This window comes from Dendropsophus ebraccatus, chromosome 4 (assembly GCF_027789765.1).
Source record: "Dendropsophus ebraccatus isolate aDenEbr1 chromosome 4, aDenEbr1.pat, whole genome shotgun sequence".
Classification (NCBI taxonomy): Eukaryota; Metazoa; Chordata; class Amphibia; order Anura; family Hylidae; genus Dendropsophus; species Dendropsophus ebraccatus.
The window spans coordinates 67,342,272-67,367,232 of record NC_091457.1 but is presented as its reverse complement, the minus strand read 5'-3'; the positions used below and the strand labels follow the sequence as shown (position 1 = coordinate 67,367,232).

Below are 24,961 nucleotides of genomic sequence, written 5' to 3'. Positions count from 1 at the left end.
ATTCGGATGGTAGGGTCAGAATTTGGCGTCAACAACATGAAAGCATGGATCCATCCTGCCTTGTATCAACGGTTCAGGCTGGTGGTGGTGGTGTCATGGTGTGGGAAATATTTTCTTGGCACTCTTTGGGCCCCTTGGTACCAATTGAGCATCGTTGCAATGCCACAGCCTACCTGAGTATTGTTGCTGACCATGTCCATCCCTTTTTGACCACAATGTACCCAACATCTGATGGCTACTTTCAGCAGGATAATGCGCCATGTCATAAAGCTAGAATCATCTCAGACTGGTTTCTTGAACATGACAATGAGTTCACTGTACTCAAATGGCCTCCACAGTCACCAGATCTCAATCCAATAGAGCATCTTTGGGATGTGGTGGAAAGGGAGATTCGCATCATGGATGTGCAGCCGACAAATCTGCGGCAACTGTGTGATGCCATCATGTCAATATGGACCAAAATTATAATTTAACAGTTTAACAGTTTTCTGGTATATATCACATTATTTGGGCTTAGGGGCTGGCACTCAAGTATTATTTTGAAGATACAGCATGCTGTTGGACACTGTCTGTGCCCTTCCCGCTCTCTCAGATCCGACTCTGTCAGCCCGAAATAAAGAATCTTGTTTCTGAAGATGCCAGATCACACAGCATCTCTAAAGGCATGTGTGTAATGGGCATCTGTAAATTGGCAGCACTGATATATGCATATTCGTGCTGTCAGTTTCCCTTAAAGGGGTCATGCTAAGATTCAAATTCATTGCCTATTCACCTGGGATCACCACTGATCATAAAAATGCAGCAGTGTGCACTCAGAGTGCTCAGCCATGCACACTGCCATTCATTTTGGCAGACCCCCAATCTCATAAACGGTGGGGGTCTCAGCTACTAGACTACCATTAGTCAGCTGCTTATCACCTATTCACAGAATAGGTAATGCCTTTTTTATTCTTGGGATAATTTCATTAATTACTCCAATTTTGTTTTGTTTTCCAGAGTAAAAAAGCTACAATAGATCATGCAGCTGACCTGGATATTGTATGTAAGTAAAACTTTTTGTTTGTTTTACATTTAACTGCTCTAGTCAAAGTTTCCTAAGACAGGGTTGTAATAATGCTCCATCCCGTAACCAGCATGATTTCAGAGAGAGTGACAAGATCTTTTTAGTCTGATACAGACAACAGAGTTCCACAGCCTCCGCACTAGTGGTCAACAGTCTCCTGCTCCTGCAAAGATGCAAGACCTAGAGAGCCACAAACTGGAAATTAGTGCTCTGTAGGCTCAGGACTAATGGGAATGTGGGCTTAGTTTGCTGATGGATCCTTAGTGTAATTGCATAGCCTAAGGGCCCATTGATATTGAGTAAGAGCGGCAGAATTTCAAGCGGAGCCCATGCTGCGGACACCGATTGAAATTCAGCCTGTCATTCAATGCGATCTCTCAAACGACTCCGCTCTCCGTCGCTCTCTCTGCCCAAAGAATTGACATATCAATTCTATGAGCGGAGAGTGAAGGCATCAAGGCATTGTAATTATCAATGTGACAGGCTGAATTTCAAGTGGTATATGCTGCACGGGCTCCACTTGAAGCTCTGCTGCTTTTTCTCAGTGTGAATAGGCCCTAATATTACTTTTAGTTTGTTCAGACCACATTATAACATACCATTTATTGGATAAATCTGATCTATTGTTGTTGACCAACTCAAGTGTTATGTCATTTTTCAAACAGATACCCATGCCAACACAAAAAAGAAAACTTGGGATGTGTATCAAATGTCCATCCAATCAGGTGAGTTGTATCCTTAAAACAAAAGGATGTTGTTAATATTCAGTCGTCACGTCATGGACCCAATGTAGAAATCATACAGGAAAGAAATGGAGTCCAGTGAATATTCCTCGATCTTTCTCTTTTTATTTAGCAGTATTTATGTTTTGTCTTCACAGATGAGATGAACCTTGTTGATGTCTCGAAACTCAGAGTGCAGTTCAAAAAGAGTGTCAAGTCAGTTCTTAAAAATGTAAGAATGTATTTGTGTGTTAAAAAAAAAAATACAGTAAATGTGCTAGAAGTGATAAGTTATGGTCATATTCATTTACTGGCTACCCACTTTATGAGAACAAGGAGCCCAATGGAAATATCTCTTTTTAGTCTGGTGTCAAGCTATTTTTGTTGTGGTGTTTTTTTATTTATTTTTTTAATACCACTGCAATTTTGTTTGGGTTTGAGACAAAGCCAGAAATGGATCCTGCAGGAAAAAGTAATTTGGCACCAGGATAGGCTTCCGAGCACCTTTATCCCCACCTCATCTAAATATACCTTTTGTGACAAGCTTCCCGCTATGTCTTCATAGCTCCTATTTTCAAAATGAGACCCAGCACCAGACTTACATTTTGCTGGATCTCGTGCTGGAGACACAGCAGGAAGCTCATCTCATATGGTATAGTTAGATGCGACAGGGAGAAGCCTATCTGCCAAATTCAAAATAGATGACTATTTTGCACTCCAGACCCTAAGCTTGCTCCGTAACATCTGTGACATAAATAGAACAAAAAATCTCAGCCTAGTTTTAAGCTTTTTTTTTTTTTTTTTTTAAATAATTTTTATTAACTTCACATATGTACAGCAACATTAAAAAATAAACAACCAGGGTTTGACTATAACCTCTTTCCTTCCCCTCTTCTCTAGAAGTTCGGGCTCTAGTTCTTTTACTCTCACAGTCCAAAGGGAGGCCAACAAAACTCCCAATAAAGTCTACCCACTCCCTCCCTTTTCCCCCTTTTTACAATCTTCCCCTCTAGAAGGGCAGACCTGGATCGGCATGGCACAATCCTCTTTAATTAGCTATCATAACTACTTTCCCCATCCCTCCCCCCTTCTTCCCCATAAACCTCTCTCGATTACTCGAAGCCCCAGCCCAATCCGCATTAAAGCTATTATGTATTCCAAAGGTATCCCGTTACTCCCCCCCCCCCTCCACTTCATATCTTTATCTACTGCCCCTGGGGGATATGCCCATGGCAAAGGGGGCAGAGGGCGCGCACCGGGCGACTCACTCCTTCAACGCTTACTCAACTCTTACTCACCGATTAAACCCCTTTTCCCTATTACACCCTCTAATTATTATCCTGGCCCATTTGGTCACTCAACCCCGCCTGGCTCCCCCTTCTGAGGAGGACCCATTCATGGGTACTGTGACCCCCTGGGCTTTTCTCTTAATAAGGCTGGTCCCTAGTCCTCCCCCAGGCACAAAGATAACCCTGTAATAGGGTCACCCGTCCCTAACAGAGGGCATCGGCCAGCCTATGCTCTCGTTGACGTAATATTATATTACTACTTAGACTTCTCTTTGGGGTTTCTCTTGATCTCATACACTCCTTCCACGCATTCTCGGCCTCGCCCCCTCGCGCCCTCGCGCACCCCCCTCCCCCCCCCCCCCCCGCCACCACACACCCCCTACCCTCTTAAACCTTAACCATGCGGAGAGGACTGGCGCCCCTTCCCTTTTACTCTCTCCCCCAATTTATTCTCTCCTACTACCTACCCATCCAGGCCTGCCCTCCCTTACAAATACATACAGCTTTACGAACAGCTTAAGCCCTCTTCCACATCTACCCTCTTCCTTTCTCTGTATTCCCTATTTATTACCACATGCTCCACCCCTAATATTCCATCTCCATTTTACCCATACTGTCCTCTATTTTTTTTTCCCCCATATTTCCCTCCCCCCCCCCCCATATCTCCCTACCCCCCCCCCTCCCACCACACAACCAAAACAAAACCCACACAAAACAAAAGGAAAAAAAAAAACAACCCCCCCCTCCCTCTTCCCCGGGCTTCTTCCTTCTACCAATTTGACCACTTGCTTTCGTATTCCTCTAATCTATTGGACTGTAGGGCTTTTTTCATAATCCATCAATTTTAGGCTCTTTATCTCCTTTTTCCAATCCTCCACTGACGGTGCACTCGGGGAAATCCATTTTTTAAGTACACAAAACCTAGCTGCAAACATTACTCTATTTACTATACTTTTTTGCACTCTAGTGACCTCTAACCCCCCCATATCCCCCAACAATGCAATCTTCGGACATACCTTCAAATCCAGCCCTACTCTATCTTTAATTATACCAAATATTTCTCCCCAATACCTTTTAAGTTTAGGACATCTCCACATCAAGTGAATTAAGTCTCCCTTATCCGATTTACATCTATCACACAAATCTGTATCCCGTGATTTCATTTTAAATAACTTATCTGGTGTATAGTGTAACCTTCTAATTATAAATATCTGTGACACTCTTGTGGTTCATTCTCAGACTACACTCCTTTATATTACCCAGAGCACTTCCCCAATCTATTTCATTGTTCCCCAAATCTTCTTCCCATTTATATTTAAACTTCTCCTCCAGTGACTCATTTACCGTGTTCATCAGCATCTTATACAGCTTCCCCACCGTGCCTTTACCCGTTTTCATTGTCTTATCATTAAATAAAAAAAAATCCTCCACCACAAACCTATCCTTTTCTTTAGAGTCTCTCACCAAATGTTTGAGCTGAAAATATCGTATGGCGTCCCCCTTACTCAATCCCCACTCCTCCGACAGGGCCTCAAATGACTTTAATTCTCCATCACTCACAAATATATCGTTTATGTATACAGCCCCCCGCTTTGCCCAAAATGGCCAATCTGAGAATGTACCAAATTGGTCTAAGTTTTTATTGCACCACAGTGGAGTGAATTGGTTACTCTTATGCAGACCCAATAGCTTTTTACAATAAGACCACACCTTCCTATAAAGGCCATTTAGGGGTTTGTTTTTCACCTCAACCCTCCCCGCTTCCAACATTGCCATCAAATTTGGGCTACATATATCTAACTGATCTTGCCACACTCCCCCAGAATCATATTCTTTCCATTTCACTATATAGGCCAATTGCGCCGCCAGAAAGTAGATCTCAAAGTTCGGAAGGTTAAATCCCCCATGCTCCCACTTTTTCGTCAACATTTCATACTTAACCCTTGGGACTTTCCCCTTCCAAATTAGTTCATTACATAAGCCCCTTATTTCACCCAGGACTTTTTTCCCTAACCATACCGGGCTGTTGGCCAAGACATACAGAACCTGTGGTAACACAATCATTTTAACTAAACCCACCCTATCTGCCAAACTAAGCGGGAACTTCCCCCAGACTTTAATTTTCCCCTGAATTTTCCTCATTAACGGTGTCCAGTTCCATTTTATAAAGCTCTCCAACTTAGGTGACACCTCTACCCCTAAGTATTTAATTGGAACCTCGGGAGCACAAACCTTCAGCTGACCATAGTTATCTCCCTCCCTACCATCCAACAGCAGAAGTGATGACTTCCCCCAGTTGATGGAGAAGCCCGAAAACCTCCCATAAAGCTCAACTGCGTCCATTACCCCCTTTATTGAGGGCCCCACACAACCCAGGAACAGCATCACGTCGTCTGCAAACAATGATATTTTCTCGGTTCGTGAGGAGTGCTCAAAACCCCTAATTTCTCTTGAACATCTAATGTACTCCGCCAGTGGCTCCATTGCTATTGCGAACAGGAGAGGGGACAGCGGACACCCCTGTCTCGTACCTCTGGACAACAGGAAAGGATCTGATACCTGCCCATTGACCGATATCCTTGCTCTAGGCTCTGAATAAAAAAGTTTAACACAGTTGATATATCCTTCTCCAATGCCCATTTTCTTCATAACTCTCCACAGGTAGGGCCATTCCACCCTATCGAAAGCTTTTGTTGCGTCCAGGGTAAGAATGGCCCTACCCCCTGGATCCTTACTCTCCTCCTGTATATTGCTATAGGCCCTCCTGATATTATAGTATACCCCTCTCCCTGGTATAAAGCCCGACTGATCTTTGTGTATTAATTTACTAATTACACTCTTAAGCCTATTGGCTAGCATCTTAGTGGCCACCTTAGCATCCACATTGATAAGGGAGATGGGTCTGTAAGACTCCGGGCCCCTAGAACCTTTCACCTCCTTCGGCAGCATAATAATTATAGCTTCCTTCATGGATTCTGGCAGCCTCCCACTCTGCCATGCACCATTTACCACCTCCAATAGTTCTTCTAGCAACCTCCCTCCTGCTACTTTATATAGTTCAGCTGGTAAGCCATCCGAGCCCGGAGCCTTACCGTCCCCCATCTCCCCTAGTGCTTTCTTAAGTTCCTCCAGCGTAAATGGGTCCTCTAACTGTTCCCTCTCATTATCCTCAAGTACCGGTAGTAGGATACCCTCCAAATAGTCCTCTAACTCCTCTGGTCCATAACTTCCTTCCGAGGTATATATCTCACTGTAGTACTGTACGAAGGCCTCCAAGATCTCCTTGGTTGTAGAAACCTGTCTTCCCTGCCATTCTAATGCCACTATCCCTGCCGAACCCCGGTTACTCTCCACCAGTCTAGACAACATTCTTCCTGGGCGCTCTCCCTCCACTCCCCCTCTAGCCTTCCAAAACATCTGCCTAACCGCACTCTTCTCCAATAGAGTTTTCTCCAGCTGTTCTTGTCCCTCCACCCATTTACACCACTTCTCCTGTACTGGGTCCGCTTTATACTCTCTTTCTGCTTCTACCACCCCTTCATAATATTTCTTTTCTTTCTCTTTCGTTTCTCTCTTTTTATGTATGATTTTCTGAAGGAGCAAACCCCTCAATGTTGCCTTCATGGCATCCCACACTATTCTACTCTCTGCTGTCCCCTTGTTAAACCGGAAAAACTCTTCTATGCTATCCCGCCAATCTAAGTCGATAATATTCAACCATGACGCATTCAACCTGAATGGCTTACCTGGGCCACTTCCTTTGCTTTCTACTTCTATCATCAGAGGAATATGGTCTGAAAACCCCCTATGGCCAAATTTAGCCTTCTTAACATACTCAACCATTTGTCTATCGCCCAGCACCAGATCTATTCTAGACATACATTTATGGGTTTTGTTCACACATGAGTACTCCTCCCTGTCACCATTTTTGATCCTCCATATATCATGCCAATTCAGCTCTGCACAGATCTTAGCTAGTTGTGATCTACCCTTCCCCTTAACCCTTTCCCCAGTGTAGCATCTATCTCTCTCCATATCAACCACTTCATTAAAGTCCCCCAACCACACTTTAGGACACTCTGCCATCCTATCCATTATTCTATCTATCTCCACAAACAATTTTCTTGTAAACGGTGGAGGGCAGTATACCGTACAGAGAAGAAACTCCACATCCTCACAGACTAGGTGTAGTACAATAAATCTCCCTAACTCATCTACCCGTTTCTGACGTACCTCCACCTTCAGGGCCCTATGGATAAGCACGCTCACTCCTCTAGAGTAGTTGGAAAAAATGGAGTGGAAACTAGTACCTATCCATCTTCTATTGATGCCATTCAGGGACTCTTGTGTTAAATGGGTCTCCTGGAGACATATGATCGCCGGCAAGTATCCATGTAATGCATTAAAGATAGCAACCCTTTTCTCTCTACTCGCCAAACCCCTTATGTTCCATGTCACAATTTTAAACTTGCCCATCCTCCTTTCCGGCGCCCTGATCCACTCCCTCTATTCCTCCACATTCTCCTTTTACTTATATACCGAAACCCAAGTACAAAAAAATAAAAAACAAATAAATAAATCAATATATAACCCCCCAAACAGCCCAAAACAAAAGAAAAGGAAAAACACAAAAGAAAAAAAAGGACACCCCCCCACCCAAACCCCCTCTCTCCCACCCCCCCCCCCCTCCCCCTTGTTGGCTAGACTTCACCACTAGGTTCTGCCCACACCCCTTACTAAGTCAACCCCCCCACCCCCCCCCCCGACCGACATATCTTTCATAAAAGTAACTATCCGTTATAGACCCTTGGACTCCATCCACTTATCTATCTCTCCTGGATCCGTAAAAAAGTAGGTCTTACTTTCATAAATAATCTTCATTTTAGCTGGAAACATCAGGGAATATCCTATCCCAGCATCTCTCAATCTTTTTTTGACCCCAACAAAACTAGTTCTCATTTTATTTGTTGTATATGAAAAGTCTGGGTAGATTGCAATCTTGTTTCCCCCAAACGTCAAATCACCCCTTCTCCTGCTAAACGCCAAGATTTTATCTCTGTCACCATGAAATAACAGTTTAGCCAGAATCGGTCTCGGATTGGATCCAGTGGGATATGGACGAAATGGAACCCTATGGGCTCTCTCTATCCCAAAAAACTTTGAAAGGGTACCAATCTCGCAGACCGACAACAGCCAGTTATAGATGAAAGTCACACAATCTTCCCCCTCGGCTTTTTCCGGGAACCCCACCAGTTTGATATTGGCTCTTCTCTGTCTATCTTCCATATCTAGGATTTTTTTTTGGTTCTGGTCCACTGTCTTTTTTAGTTCTTGCACTTCTTTTCTGAGATTGTTCTGTGTATCCTCTACCTCTCCCATCCTTTCTCTCATCTTACTTAATTCGTTCTTTATGATAGACACATCAGTTCCAATACTACCTGTCTGAACCAGGACCTCCTTTACTGATTGGTCCAGTTTCTGAATCATGGAGACAATAGCTTTCATGTGATCCATGTCCCCAGAAACCAGACCCCCCAGATTCTCCTTTGAGATTGCCTGAACGTCTCCTCCCTCTGCTTCTCCACCCTCTGCGTACGTTTCTAGGGGTGGCTCTACTGATTTTTCTTTAGCTATTGGGGATTGCAAGAATTTATCCAGTTTCTGACCACTCGTTTTGACCGATCCCCCTGCCCCCAACATCCCTCCACCCCCAGATCTACGTGCATTAGAATCCTCTTTGGTCTTTTTAGGAGGCATACTCACAATCCCTTCCCTTTAACCAGTAACCAGATATTTTAGATACCACTCTATGCCGTAAACATATAACCCCTCCTATACAAATATCCTTTTGGCGTATACTATATGTTTGTCTAGTTCCCGCTCCCACAACGCCAGCAAAAAAAAAGGAGAAATGGCCCCAGTCTATAGCGTAGTAGCAGGGATTCAGGCAGTCCTCCAGCAACAAGTTTCACTTCATATGCAGGGACCAAGACAAACAGCCCTCCTTGGGTTCCCGTACAGCCTTTGTGTCCCTTAGGGCTAATCACTCTCAGACACCCAGGATTAGTACCAAACAGTTCATGCGGCAATGGCTTTACGTCACAGAGAGATAATGTCATTCGTGCCCAGATGGTCAGTGTTTTACAAACCCATCTATTCAGTCTAATTCTCACTGGCCCATAAGATTATTTGGCTTTTAGTCTCGCAGGGTGAGAGACAGTCAGGTTCATGATAGAAAAAGAAAACAGCCTTAACATGTGTAGAGGCTCGGATTATGACCAACCAACCTGTGTGGTTTCCCCCTCGTAGTACCTCCACACCCTGCGGCTATTAGTTTCCTGAGCGGGGCCCCCGCTCCTCCACCCAGCAGAACAAACTACCTACAGCAGCTGACGCCAGGCCTGCAAGTCCCCCTTGGAAATCTCTCACCCGACGCCGGTCTCTTCCTCCCGTGCCTGCAGCCTGCAACAGTGTCTCTCCTGGGCTCCTCGTGGTCCACTTGCTCCGCGCCTGCACCCGATCTTGTCCCACTAAGCGCCGTGAGCGATGCCTGACTGCTCTCCCTTGTCGCGTTCCTCGTTCACTCGCCGCGAGGTCTCCACGCCATCTCCGCTCCGTCCACCGGCATGGCTAACCCGACTCTTTCCCCTTTCCGTCTATGCCGCTCATCCTGGGGTCCGTCGGTCAGGTACGAGGGGGGAGGAGGCGGACGCTACGTGCTCACGTCCGCTCCCGTGACCTCATCCCCCACCAGCTGAGTTTTAAGCTTAGTGGTCAAATGAACACTGCTAAATTTTAGGATTTTTTTTATAATATAGATAGTAAAATGGAGCAATTAGAAAAACTATTCTAAAAAATATATTTAACAAACAAACTTTATTTAAACAATAGGTCATTCAATGGAGACACTTTCCTTTTAAGGGTAACTAAGTTTTCATTAAAAATTAAAAACCGCTTTGGGCTTCATTGTGTAAGGATCAGGAGCTGGTTTGATCATTCTTTGCATATTTATCATTTGTATTTCCTGTACTATTTCTGCTGCTGAATTATTTGCATTTCTTTATGGAGCAAGGGACTTGTCTCTTATATGAAGACTGAGAGTACTATAGACCAATAGACTGCCAGACATGATTCAACACTTGCCCCTCTATGCATATATGCTTATATTTATACTATCCACTAATCTATATATTAGCCAAGTATCCTTCTACAAATTCTAGCTACACCTTCAGCATTTTGCAGCCAATTGTGTCTTAGGGTAGCTTCATACGTAATGTATCCGCAGCGGATTTCTCGGTGTGAAATCCGCTGCGGGTACTTGCCCATTCACTTCAATGGGCAAACATATATATGTCAGACTCTGCGCCATTAACCCCTGGGGCCCAGGAACATACTGTACCAGGTCCCGCTTGCTCCGGGGGATCCTGGCGGTTAGCCAATCAATATGCTGCCCGTCGCAGCGCACTGGTGTTGTGTCTAAGGCTTATCTAAATATACCTGCCAAGTTTCAGTGCTGTATGATCTTTTTGTGGCTGTGGAGCTTACAGCCTACTCCCCTCCTCCTTATCTCAATGAGGCCGATAAGATCAGCCCAGGATATTATATCTTACAACCCAACAGACACTCCACAGACCCTCTTGCCTCAACCGTCACACAGTGACCTATCAGCACCTGGGAAAGCTGGGTGCCTGTGTGAATCAAACTGAAGGTCATAAGTTTAGATGTTATTCCTGCACATGATTTAATCAAAGTTGGATAATTGTGATCTAATAACAATATGGAGACAAAAAGAGAGCAAAATATACAGGGATAGCAGAAAATGAAGAGACAGCAAAGGGGGGGGGTGAAGTGAGAGAGAGAGTGAGGGGAAAAGGGATAGGTAGAAAAAAGATCGAGAAGGATGCAAATATACAGAAAGAGAGTTATTAATGCACTTCTTGATAACCACCCAACTTTCCCAGGTGATGATAAACCAAGCTTAGAAAGTAGTCAGAACAACAGCCACTAACAGGAATTAGGATGAGTTGAAAATGAGTCTTCACCTGGGAAAACAGGGTGATGTACAGTGTGCACTAACACCTCACTCTGTCTCTTTCACCCACCTACCCCCTTCTCTGTCTCTCCATTTCCTGCTATCTCTGTATGTCTCCCCCTCACACCCCTTCAACATACGTTTTTATGAGATGACAATCATCCAATTGTCATAAAAGCATGTCCAGGAATAACATATACCCTGCTTTCCCAGGTGGCAAAGTTGTGCAAATAACAGGCAGTAATAGACAGATATATGTTAGGGAATTCCACTGACACATAGAAAAGTAGAGGACTTGCCTGTGTGAAGCAACAGCAGTATATTGTACCTGAGAAGGTGCAAATCCCTTACTGAGAAATGCATGGGCATTTTGATCAGTATCCCAGACTGCTGTTTTATTGGCCATCAAGCACCATGTGACTGCACAGAGGCCAATAAGAATTGACAGGACAACTGATGCAAATTAGCCATGAGGAAGGGTGAGTGTTTACAAGCCAGGACAGAGAATCCCCAGCCGAGTGCAGTGACCCTGGGTAGCTAGAGATAAGAGGGGGTCAACCAGGGCTGTAGAGTCTGAGTTGGAGCTAGTTTTGGCTGGAGTCTGAGTTGGAGTCTGAGCTAGCTTTTGCTGGAGTTGGAGTCGGAAAAAAATGTTCCGACTCCAGCTTTAAAAAAAAATTTAAAAAATGTAGAATTGAATTTTGATATGAATTTTACAAGTTTTGCTCATGAATATATATGAGCAACATTCTAATAGGACACTATTACATTAGGGTGGTCCGGGAATATATCAGTAATAGTTGTCAGTTGCTATTTGGCAGTTTGTTTCTGAGCTGGAAGAGTCCATTGTGTGGGGGGAGATCTGTGCTGTTCTCTTCCTGGATGCTGGATGACTGTATATGAGCAGCAGTGTAATATGGAGATATCCTGTGTAATATAGAGGAGGAGGAGAAGACATAAGTAGTGTAGCAGTAACCTTTGTCCTCAGTGTGGTGTTTTCTCTCTGGGAGAAGATTTTGTGTTTTTCTTCAGTGTTCAATGGCTGCAGCTGTGTGTGTGTGTGTGTGCTATAGCTGCAGTAGGCTGTGTGTTATGGCCGCAGCAGGCTGTGTGTGTGTCCTATGGCTGCACCAGGGTGTGTGTGTGTGCCCCCACAGTGACCTTCTATATCACTGTGTGACCCCCTCTCTATATCACTATGTGTGACCCCCTCTCTATATCACTGTGTGTGACCCCCTCTCTATATCACTGTGTGTGACCCCCTCTCTATATCACTGTGTGTGACCCCCTCTCTATATCACTGTGTGTGACCCCCTCTCTATATCACTGTGTGTGACCCCCTCTCTATATCACTGTGTGTGACCCCCTCTCTATATCACTGTGTGTGACCCCCTCTCTATATCACTGTGTGTGACCCCTCTCTATATCACTGTGTGTGACCCCTCTCTATATCACTGTGTGTGACCCCGCTCTATATCACTGTGTGTGACCCCTCTCTATATCACTATGGCTGACTTCTATATTACAGGGATCTGGCAGTGTTAGCAGTGTTTCTTTGTGTATGGTGAATATTTAGTTAGAAACATAGAAGACTGTCAGCAGGAAAAGACCACCTGCTCCATCTAGTCTAGTTGTGAGTTGTTCAGGACATGGCGGCTGGAGACTGGCTGCATCCACTGCACACACAGGAGAAGCTGCTTTATATCTTTCCTCATTCCCTCAGAAGTCTCCCCAGGATCATGTAGGACATTAGGGAGAAGCTGCTGAGCCAGTGTGATAAATAACTCCCCTGGTATATGACTGGCCATTTATGAGGGAGCAGGAGTCTGAGTCGGAGTCTGTCCTGATAAAATTCAGGAGTCTGAGTCGGATCTGCGGTTTACAGACTCCACAGCCCTGGGGTCAACAGTAATAGAAAAAAAATAGGAAGTACAGAACTCCCTGGGCAGCAGCTAAGAGCAGAAAAGTGGCTGAAAACAGCAGAACAGATTAAGCATCCATATGTGAGCAATGTATATGGTGGGGGAAAGCAATAGAAAATTTGGGTAAATGTTTTTTAGCTGAGTACTCCTTTAAGTAACACTTTTTTCTTAGTTCCTGCTCCTGTATATAATATCTTCTTCATTTTAGGTAACTATTCACTTCAAAGAATTTGAAGATGCCTTGTGGATCAGAATTGCTTGGGGGAGGGACTATGTGAATCCCAATCAGTACAGGCCTACCTTTGTTGTGTACCATTCACAGACCCCATATGTCTTTATCACAAACCTTGCAAAATCCTATCGGCCTGTGCTTTTTCAGGTAATTACTGCACATGAATTTCTTGCATTATAGGGAAATGTTAAAATTGTATTCATTCTGCATGATCACTGCTACTGATCACAGTAAACAGCCATGTTCTCATTTTATTTCCAGGGGCTCTTATTGGCTACAGGATACAGTCAGATCCAGGAGATGGAGTTAAAAAGTCGATGTTTGGAATCCCTAAAGAGTATAGTATTCAAGCAGTTTAGTCAGGTGAGAAGGCAGCTGTTAAATGGATAAAAATTTAAAAAATAGATATTAGTTTACAAATTGTGCAAAACCTACGCTTACTTTTCACCACAGAAGTCATTTTAAAGAGAACCTGTCTATGTTACAAAATACTGTTTGTATAATATCAATTTAGATGCATTTTTTTCTTAAGAGTTGTGTGACACCTTCTATAAATGCATGAATAGATGTTAGGAGACCTGAGAAATGCTCTTTAAATACCCATATCATTGACAACATATGTTGTCACTCATCTATACAGTCAAGTTGCATATGTTGAAGTTTGTGCGCCTAATGTACAGCTGTAGTACATTCACACTTACGCTGGGTTCACACTGCGTTTTTTTTTTCATCCGTTTTTTGCAAAAAAACGAATGCATTTGTGTGCATCCATTTTTCCATTGACTTCCATTGTAAAAAAAAAAAAGGATCCGTTTTTTTTTTTAACTGACACAAAAGTAGTCTCAGCTCCATTTTTGTTTCCGTCCAAAAAAAAACGGATCCATTTTGATCCGTGTTTTTTTTTTTTTTTTTTTTACAATGGAAAAACGGAAATACCTAAATGCATCCGGTTTTTTTAATCTGTTTTTTGCAAAAAGAACGGATTGCAAAAACGCAGTGTGAACCCAGCCTTACTTACTCCGCTGCAGATTCTATCAATATATATAGAAATTTGCAACAGATTAAGTATGTGTGAACATGCCTGTATTCCTTTGCCACTTGATTGCACACTGCATCAGTGTGTGTACCCCTTTGTAAAGGGAATCTGCCAGCTGCAATTCTTGTTCCAAAATGCCGACCCTGTTAGGTCAAGGAGACACATGGTACCTTTCATACATCCAGCTGCGCTTCCAGAATGTATAACAATGCTTTTATTCTGTAGTACAGATTCAAAAAAGGCTTTTCCAAGCTCCTAAATAGCTGTAAACTAGAAAGTCTCCTCCCCCCCCCCTCCCTGCTTTATTGACACCTGGATGCACCTGGAGTCCCCAGCAGGGTCAGATATGGGAGGATGTTACAGCTTTCTGCCCTTTAGGAGCTTGGGAAAGCTTCTTTGACTGTTGGTACTAAGAAATTAGCATCTGTTTTTGGAAGGTACCATGTGTTTCCTTGAGCAAACAGCTATTTTGTAGTGGTTTAGAATGTGAATTGCAGCTGACAGATTTCCTTTAAGTAAACGTTAGGGATTAGCATAATATCCACTGCACTGTTATTGTCAATGTGTTTCTGAAACCAGTCTTGGTTTTTCCTTTTTTCAGGCCTGGTTCTAAACGTCTTCAGCAGGTGGGAAAAGTCCTAAGGAAATCTTGAACTTGTAGCACTGTATCATGAACAGCTGTTTCATAAGGTAAAAAAAAACAAAAAAACAAGTATATGGATTTCTTTCCCACCTACTGTAAAACTATAGAATCACTTCTGAATATAGATAGGCATGTTTTTCTATAGACATGTATTTTCTTGGCTCATGAATACCTCAAGAGTTCACAGTAAGGCTAAGTTCACACGTAGCAAAAGTGTCAGAATTCTCCGCCGTGGAATGCCGTCAGCCTCCCTGTCATAATGACAGTCTATGGGAGGGTCGCGCGGCTCCTCTCTTCGCGCTGAAGAATGAACATGTTCATTCTTCAGCACCGAGAGGGGAGGCGCACGAGTCTCCCATAGACTCTCACTATGACAGGGAGTCTGGCGGAACTCCGCCACTTTTGCTACGTGTGAACGTAGCTTAAAGCTTATAACATTTCTACTCTTGGTGTCCCTGTGACAGTACATTTGGTTCAAGGTTCACTGCACTGTTATCCTGGGGAATTCTGTAGATACAGAACACTAATCCCATTATTGTTCACTCATGTATACTCATTACATCTGCTATTCTAGCCAAAAAGTTGAGAAGAGGATCTAGTTTGCATTTCTACAGCAAGATATAATCCAAATGTTTCTGGGGTTATTCAGGCAGAGAAAAACATGGTTGCATTTGTCTACAAACAGCGCCTCTCTTGTCCTCGCATTTGGTGTGGTTTTGCAGCTCAGTCCAACTGAAGTGTATGGAGCTGAATTGTAATACCCCACAAAACCTGGGGACAGGAGTGGTTATGTTTTTGCAAGATGGTAGCTGTTTTTTTTTTTCTGCTCATGGAAAGCCCCCTTTAATACAAAGAGCATTTTTTGCTGTTTCTGCAGATGATGTTGGTGGTTGTAAAACTTAATGATAATGTGAGTGTTGTACTTGGAGGGTCTTAACTCTCGTTTTCCCCATACAGCCATTTCAATCATATCAGTCAAGATCAATTCCAGAAAAAAGCTACACCCCAGCAATTGGTAAGACCCATTCTATGATGTAACTCTTGTAATTGTACATTAGGTTTAAAGGGCTATTCTAATCTGATAGTATACAACTAGGATATGATATCGCTTTGTGGTGGTGGTGGGGGGGGGGGGGCTTTTGGAACCACCACTAGTCCTCAGATAAACAACACCTTTTTGGAGCATCTCGGTGAAGAAAAAACTTTAAAAAATAATAAATCAACTCCATAACCCCTTCATTCTTTGGATTGGTGGGGATCCTAGTACTCTGAACCTTACTGATCACAAAGTGATAGCATATTACCGCAGTATGCTATCACATTATTAGATGGAAATAATCCTTCGGCAGCAAATAATCCAAATGTTCGTAAATGCTGTGGCCCTGCTTGCCGAAAAAAAGCCTAAGGTTTCTATTGATTGTGAGAGAAGTGCCTTGAAAAAAAAACAAGCCTTTTAGTTTCCTTGTTGTAGCCACATAAAATATTGTGTCCCAGATTTATCAATATGCTTGGAACCAAAACTGACTTTTTTTTTCCCCACAGCAACTAGTTTCAGCTATGGTATGAGCTGTTATTGGTTACTGTGGGCAAAACCAGACAGTTTTAGACAGATAAATATTGCCTTTATCTGATCAATGTCTGTGCTTTTATTTTATGAATGGTTATTGAGAGTATGTTACTTCTTACTAGTGGATCCAAAAGTAACTTATGAAGATATAAAGGAAAAAGAACGGGTACATCATGTGATGCTGGAAACATTTGGAGATGGTCCTCTTCCAAAGTTGGAATTTGCATCATATAAGGTATGCATTTATGGTGAGGTTAACTGTGCTAAATACAAAAAAGCAAACATTATTAAATGTTCTGGAAACACCTAGAGGATTGATTGGGAGGGGGGACCACATGAGCCATCTAGTCTGCCCTTAAAGAGTCACTGTCGTATTTTTTTTTTTTTGCAGAAATCAATAGTCCAGGCGATTTTAAGAAACTTTGTAATTGGGTTTATTAGCCAAATCTGCCATTATCTGCATGTAAAAAGCCTTTTCCCAGGTCCCCCCCTCCTTCCTCTTTTTCATCCACTCTGAAAAATCTGAAAATTGTGACTTGTTGCAGGAGACGTACCCTGTCTGTTCTAGGGAGAGGGGAGGGGGGAGGAGGAAGGAGGGAGTTAGACGCCAGCAGAAAGCAGATAACAGAGGATTACAGGCACGGAGCTGGGTGACAGCTGTAATCCGAGCTCAGACAGGTCACTGGTGATGGTCAGTAGAGATATCCCGTGAGGGATTTGTAGATTAACTCTTTGTTGTCCTGTTTTGGTCTTTTCTTTAGCTCTCTCCATAGGAGAACAATGAAGACAGGGGGGAGAGCTTCAAACTGCTTTTTCATGATAAAAATGCATTTTTCGGATAATAAACCCAATTACAAAGTTTCTTAAAATCGCCTGGACTATTGATTTCTGCAAAAAAAAAATTCACGACAGTGACACTTTAAAGAAAAAGTCTGGCAATCTTTCAGCCGGCAGGGGGGAGTACAATCACTACTTGCCTTCCCAGCGCTGTCTCACCACTCCAGGACTCCTGCTGGGATCTCCTTCAATGTCCAAACTGGTTGATGGACTGCTCACCCAGGCAGTCGGTGACGGGTGAGACACTGCTGTTGATGATTGTTTATTACAGTTCTCAAATTTTACATACCCAGCAGAATTTTTGCTTTCCTGTCTTTTTTTCAGAGATAATGAATGATAACACAAAATCTTTTTTTTCCTACTCATGGTTAGTGGTTAAGTGAAGCTATTTACTGTCAAACTACTGTGTTTTCCCCTTTTTAACTCATAATGACAACCAAAAACATCCAAATGACCCTGACCAAAAGTTTACGTACCCCAGTTCCTAATACCATCGGACAGTTATGGTCAACATGCTGTAATTTTAATACTGACCCTAGAAACTTCCACAAGCCCTTTGAAATAAACGCACTATATTATGTAATATGTTACTGCTCTGTCCACACATCATAATCACTATTTCATTTAGATAAATTATCTCTTACTTTATCAAACAGCTGGAAACATCATTTAAAGGGGAACCTGGTATTGCAAATAAAATTGAACCCTTCCGATGCCTGGTCAAATTCTCTAGTCCTCATCTTCTGGAGTCCATCCGAAACCTTGCACCATTAGGTAACGTGGTTAAAGGGAAGTAGTCATGGTGTCTGTAAACCTCCCTGGTACTTAAAAAGCTGCTGGACATAGCTGCCTTGTGATGTGCACAGTAGTCTGCGGCAGGTTGGCATTTTCAAAATATCTGTCTTTAATCCCCCCAGACAGTAAATGGGCATGTAGTCATGCTGCCTCTTCTTTTCTCCCAGCCACTCACACTTTAATGGCATCTTAATGCAAAGACCAATGCTTAGGATGCCAATTAAGTGTAAGTGACTGAGAGAAGGACAGTGGCAGCATGATTGCATGACACTGTGGCTTGACCCCAGTGCCTATATGCCAGGAACAGGCATTAACCCATTAGGAACAAAGGACGTAACTGTACGTCCTTTTTTGCGGTGCATTGCCGCTCAAGGACATCCAGTTACGTCCTGGGATGAAACGGGCTCATCCTGTGGCGGGTCCAGGCTGTCGCTGATAGCCGTCTCCCTCTGCATCTGCCACGACCTGCGCGGATCGCGGCAGTTAACACTAAGTGCTGCGATCAGGCCAATCGCAGCACCTATAGTGTGGAATAGAGGGAGAATCTTCCCTCTATTCCCATTGGGGCCGTTCAGAAGCGATCGCATAGCCAATATGGTTGCTATGACACCAGGAGGCTTCCCTGAAGCATCCTGTGCCAAAGCTACGGTGGCTGACAAGGCTCAGTCTAAGGCTGAGCCTGGTCAGCTTTGCCTGTTTTACAGGCACATTACAATGCAATGCAGATTAGCATTGCAATGTAACGTGTCTGTAATAAGGTAATCAGAAAGTAATGTCCCCATGGTGGGATAGTAAAATAAAGTATAACAGTAAATAAAACCCACTCAGAAATAAAGTGCAAAACACATAAAAACCCCCATAGCCCCCAGTGCAATAATAAATGTAAAAAAAAAATAAAGTATACATATTGAGTATTGCCGCGTGCATAATGACACTGGCAATAAAATTATCACATAATTAAACCTGCAGGGTGACCGCAGGAAAAAAAAAAATTAAAATCATTAATTTTGTCACTTTTTTTTTTTCTTTCAAGAAATGAGGGCATTTTTCACACCCAAATTGTACGGATATTGACCAAATTTTACCACTAATCTAAAGTACAATATGTTACGAGAGAAGAATCTTAGAATTGCTAAGATAAGTAATAATATCACCGAGGTATAACCACATAAAGCGAGACTGGTCAGATTTCAAAAATGGGCTCTGGTCCTCAAGGCACTATCTGGACCGGTCCTGAAGGGGTTAAAGACTGATATTTAAAAAAAAAAAAAAAAGTTGCCTTGTCCTACTATTGTGCACAGCGCCAGAGTGCGGAGCCTGGCAGCTACACTGCACTGGGGATGATTTACAGAGCACCAGCAACATTACTAGTTCCATTTTAAATGTAAAGTTATGTTTTGTGTTTCTTTGCATGCTTATTTATGAACTGTTTATAATACAAATATTTACACTATGTTTATATTGTTTCTGTTCACAGGTTTATCGGAAGTGCCTATTTCAAACCTACTAACGTGTATACCCCATAGAGGCAGGAATATATTTAAAATCTCTGAAAAGAAGCAAGCAACTAGCAGTCAAGCCTTAAACTAGATTGGTATCCATATCCACAGCAACCACCCAGAGTGTTTATAGACAAACTACCAACTACAAATCCATCCATATCATATCTGTGACCCAGAGTTAATTCATTCACTTGTCTACACTACTACACACCTTTGAACTATAAATGGGTACAGAAAGACCTGCAAATCAATATGAATGAGGATTGTACCAGTTCTGACATCTGATCATCCATCCATGATCTTTCTTCTGCACCCTGCCAGAGACCCCTTATGTATGATAAATCAGAAAGGTTGCAGGGAGATTTTTTAAGATGTTAAAAAAAAAACTCCCTGTGAAATAGGAAGTATAACTGGTAACTAGAAGTGCTAGTGGTGGTAACTAGACTGGTGGCACATCAGAAGTCACCATAAATACATTGCCGAGGACTTGAAACAGAAAATTATGTATACAGAAAAACAGAAGATTTTCTAGGATGACCTCTTCCTGTATTTCTTTACTGCCATTTTAATGTATATATTTGGCATTAAATGATAATATTTTTAGTAGGTTCTGCAGTGCATACCTTATTTCTCTGTAAGACCCTTTTTTCATTATTTTGATAGACAGATTTTAAGGTTCAGGGATAATAATGTATGTCTTATTCAGATAGTCTTAGATTTTATTTTTTTTATATATAGACTAGCCTCATGGCTTTTTTTTTTTTTTTTAATACACGGGCCACAACTAGGGATGAGCAAATTTACTGTACTAGTAAAGTGCTTTGCTAGGCTCTGCTGTCGACTTATCAGCTGGCTGCCTTTGAACTCCTTGCTGCTGTGCTCTGGATGCCTGGAAAAGCTGGATCCAGTCCTGGCAAAGTTCAATCAGTTTTTCAGGACTGAATCCTACTTTTCCAGGCACCCAGAGCTGAGTGTCGCAGAGTTCAAAGGCAGCTGGCTGATAAGCCCGCAGCCGAGCCTAGTGCTATATATATTCTCGTCACGATACCAGCAATGGATTCTATTAACTTTTAATGGGGTCTGTCAAGGTTCAAGTATTTACAGCAAGAACTACACTGCAGACCGATGTCAAAAATACCTGAAAACCCAATGAAGACCCTATTAATGTATGTGTGAAGAAAGATTTAAATATTTATAGGAAATGATCTGCTGAGAGAGCAGGGAGCAGCCCTACAGCTAATGGAGTGAATTTTATTTTTAAAGGTTGTCTCTGCTGTTGTCACTTTTAGAGGTGTTATGGGAGATAATTTCAAGTTGCTTTTCAGTACTCAGTGGAGGATGTATTGGTTCCAATGGTGTGCCTCAACTGTGAGGCTAAATATTAACAGTGGAGAAATCCTTTACCTAGTTCCATAGAATCAGAAGCAGTTTCACATTACTGTGTTCATTACTATTGCATTTTACGCATGTACTTATAGTGAACAGTATATTTTCCATAAAGTATTTATTGCAATGGTAGTTATGTAAATGCTATTAGACACACTGGGATTGCTCCTGGGACATCTTTATCTTTTTTTTACACCAATTGGGGGATTTATAGAAATATTGTTTGTGCACTTTTTTGAGTATCTTCCATGGTTTCACATGTCAGTAAATTGGGTACTAGACACAAGCTGTTTTCTGTTAAACAATGTTTTATTTTATCTTCTTATTAGATCACTGCCATACAAGATCACAAGAGATAATAGGGAGATTTATCAACCATGGTGTAAAGTGAAACTGGCTCAGTTGCCCCTAGCAACCAATCAGATTCCACCTTTCATTTTCCAAAGAGTTTGTGAGGAATGAAAGGTGGAATCTTGATTGGTTGCTAGGGGCAACTGAGTCAGTATCACTTTACACCATGTTTGATAAATCTCCCCCATTGTTCTCATCCAGTTTGTAATACTGTTTGATTTTCCATCCATGAAGACTCCATGCCAAATTTAATTGCATAATGGACAAATCTGTCGTCCCATTTTATTCTATAGATGAAAGATATGCAAGTTTTTATTGGACCAGACAAAATCACTAGTTCAGTCTGAATAACCTCACAGCTGTTCCAAGGCTTGTTTTTGTAGTAGGAAGATGGTTTTTCAATGCTATGTGTGTAGCAAGTGTGATATGGGCGTTGCATGCTTATAAAAAGTTACCTAAAGTCAGCTCCGTTATATCCCCATGTAATGGCTGTAAACGCATTGTTAATGTAAATTGCTTCAGATAATCTGCTGTATGGATGAGTGTTGCTAAGCAGACACTAGGCCCACTAAAATCTCCCTAGCTGCTGTCATGTACATATGCACATATTCAGAAACCCATGTATTTTGTATATGTTTACCCTTTTATGACAGTGTATTACCATCACATTTTTGTACAACTGGGTTTATATGCCTCTATATGGTGTGTTCTTATATATTTCAGATGCTAAACTATATATTGCTAAAGCTTTTATAAAGTTGCCAATACATCCATGATTTGTAGCAGATGTGTGCGTGTACATTTTTATACGTTGTCCAAATGTATTTTTTTTCTGTTAACTTGGTGTTACCTTGTAATTAAAGATTTTATTTATAAACTTCAGACATCTGCATAAAGTTTCCAGCAATTGACAAATAGGTTATGATCTTTTCCCCTGAGTGGGTGTGTTTTGTGGCTTCCTGCACAGGAGGTGGTAGGGGTGCTCAGGTGCAGGGAAAAGAGAAAACCAGGGATAGTGACATGCGCTTTCCAGTAAGTGATGACATCCTAGCGATATGCCCTCACTCATTATGGCATCTCCCCCTCCCCTTTTTCAGGACAATGCCCAGTTACAATTACATCTGTGTTCTTTTATGTTAAATATAATTACATCTACATTATTAATACATCTTAACTAAAGGAGCTCCACAACAATTTACATTGAACTATGTGGTCATCTGTTAGTAAAAGATATCTAAAAGCGGTAGACTTGGCATTGGGGTAAGTTAAATATATTGTAAGATACTGATAAATAATACAATAGCATTACATACAGGTTAATTGGTTACAACCTGTTGCTTGTCTGTGTTTGGTCCGGTTTCACATTACATAATAAGCAGTTACATAACAGGTTGTGAAAAAGAACGCACAGAGAATACATCTATGTAGAGAAATCATCATGTTGTATATTGTGCCATTTGCAGTGCTGCACTTGCTCCACTCTGAGTTATAGCTAAGTGCCATAACATAAACCTCTTGTGTGATGCAGCCGCAGTCTGCGTTCTTGTGATGGTTTCAGCCATTAAGGCTGAACTTTGCAAATTCAGAATTAAAGTGTACTTAAACTTTTATACAACTTCTGACATGTCAGAAGGTAGGATTGTGTGTGTGTGTGTGTGTGTGGGGGGGGGGTCTGGCTGCTGAGAACTAATTGATAGTAATTCTAGTCAAAGTACTGTGCACCTTTTTTGTTTCTGCTTTGCTTTACAAGGAAAGCTAAGTGTGTGGAGTGTGGATGTCATGACAGTCTTTTATAGTATCTGTACTCTGCATTTGGTTTTCTAAACTAAAATAAAGGGACACAGTGCTCAGCTGAGTGCTTCTCTGCCTTCAGTCTAGCAATCGCTAGGGAATCCTGTCAGCTGCACCCCACAGCTTATAACTTCTCACGTGTCGCTGTGATGTATCAGAAGTTAAAACCATTAAGTACAGTTTCATGACTACAATATAAAAAATAAATCTTATCGAGGCTGAAGCGGTGATCTAAAAGCTACCACTGGATGTCAGTCTAATAACATGTAATTATCCCACTTTGCTTTGGAAGGGAGCATATTAGCTCATCTAGAAGGGAGAAACTAATAAGTATGGACACATACCAAAGACAATTCACACCAGATTGTGGGCCTTGGTGCAGATTATTTGTTGCAATTTAGATTAAATGTAAAGAAAAACAATGGCTCAGATCTACCAATCTGTCTCAGAGAAAAAGTGGACACATTTTTGCCTTGAATAGCAACCAATGACAGTCTATCAAATCTGTGATTGGTTGCTATTTGTCTCAGACATAAATATATACAATTCACACAGATTGCATGGGCCAAGGAGGCAGATTTACTAATAATTTCTGATTGCTAGACTGTGTAACATGTCTATTGGATTACATTTATCACAGTACCTCATTCTGTATGATAAATATAAGCATCTTTAGACTGTCTAGCCTAAGTTTACACAACCTGTTGGCTTACTTGAGGCCCAAATTTTGTTTCACACAAACATTGTCCTTTTTACCTTCTGTAAGGCTGGGTTAAAATGTCAGGTTCTTTTTTAAGTGAATAAGGAACAGTTTCTGATAAAATTTGAAGTGTGCTAAAATGGTGGCCTGGAGTGACATCACAGCAGAGCACCAGCCAATGTTTATTAGCAGGCATTCTGCAGCAGCCGGCGGGTGGATTGGAGGGGTAAAGAACTGCCCCCAGTGCCCTGAACACCCACATTTCCATATTAATCAAAGTTAAAAGTTCTCAATAACGGTTTGGTCATTTTCATAGATTCCTTTGAAGTAGTTGGGGAAAAAATTATGGCATGCAGTCATAGTAAATTATTTTTGTTTCTTTCAATATATTTAATGAATATATATTTAGTAAATATATTTAGTTTTTTTTAATAGTAATGGTCCACAAAAGTTTATATAATATTGGTACCATTGGGTAAACTGGTGAATTGCTTTTTCTAAGACTAAATGTAAATTATATTTTCCAGGCATTTTAAATAGAGATGAGGGAACTTGCTGAAGAGGTTGCCTGGAGAAGATAGATACAGCCATAGGCTGTTGTAAACTACAGCCCCTTTTATAGGGGCGATGGAGAGGAGCAAACGAGTGCTGTCGGCGCTTGCTTGCTCCTTGTTCCCCACTCGTTGCCTGCGCTGTTACGCCACACGTCAGCAGCGAGCCAGTGAGTACAGGGGGGGGGGGGGGGGGGGCTTTATACTTAGGGCCGGCACCACTGCCACTCTGGAGTACCTTGTGGAAGTGTGGCTATGATTTCCCCCACATACTCTACAGACCACAAAACTATTCCAGTTCACCTTTTTTATATTAAATAGGTTATCCAGCGCTACAAAAATATGGCCACTTTCTTCCAGAGACACCACCATTCTTGTCTCCAGCTTGGGCGGGGTTTTGCTGCTCAGTTCCATTGAAGTGAATGGAGCTTAAAGGGGTTATTCAGCGCTGCAAAAACATGGCCACTTTTCCCCCTACTGTTGTCTCCAGTTCAGGTGTGGTTTGCATTTAAGCTCCATTTACTTCAATGGAACGGAGTTTC

General features: G+C 42.1%; 1 protein-coding gene across 2 annotated transcripts in view; it reads left to right on the top strand.

Annotated features, from left to right (window-relative positions):
- The window catches only part of CENPN (centromere protein N), a 29,562-nt gene extending 8,151 nt beyond the window's left edge, over positions 1-21,411 (top strand). Inside the window, exons 3-11 of one of the 2 annotated variants that reach the window (XM_069966012.1) lie at positions 997-1,042; positions 1,729-1,788; positions 1,944-2,017; positions 13,237-13,407; positions 13,522-13,623; positions 15,897-15,954; positions 16,629-16,741; positions 18,000-18,117; positions 19,616-21,411. In XM_069966012.1, the coding sequence (XP_069822113.1) occupies positions 997-1,042; positions 1,729-1,788; positions 1,944-2,017; positions 13,237-13,407; positions 13,522-13,623; positions 15,897-15,954; positions 16,629-16,741; positions 18,000-18,117; positions 19,616-19,728 (855 nt within the window). In that variant the 3' untranslated portion in view covers positions 19,729-21,411. The remainder of the gene's footprint in view (positions 1-996; positions 1,043-1,728; positions 1,789-1,943; positions 2,018-13,236; positions 13,408-13,521; positions 13,624-15,896; positions 15,955-16,628; positions 16,742-17,999; positions 18,118-19,615) is intronic. The other variant, XM_069966014.1, reaches the window with a different exon arrangement.
- Positions 21,412-24,961: the final 3,550 nt, after the last annotated feature.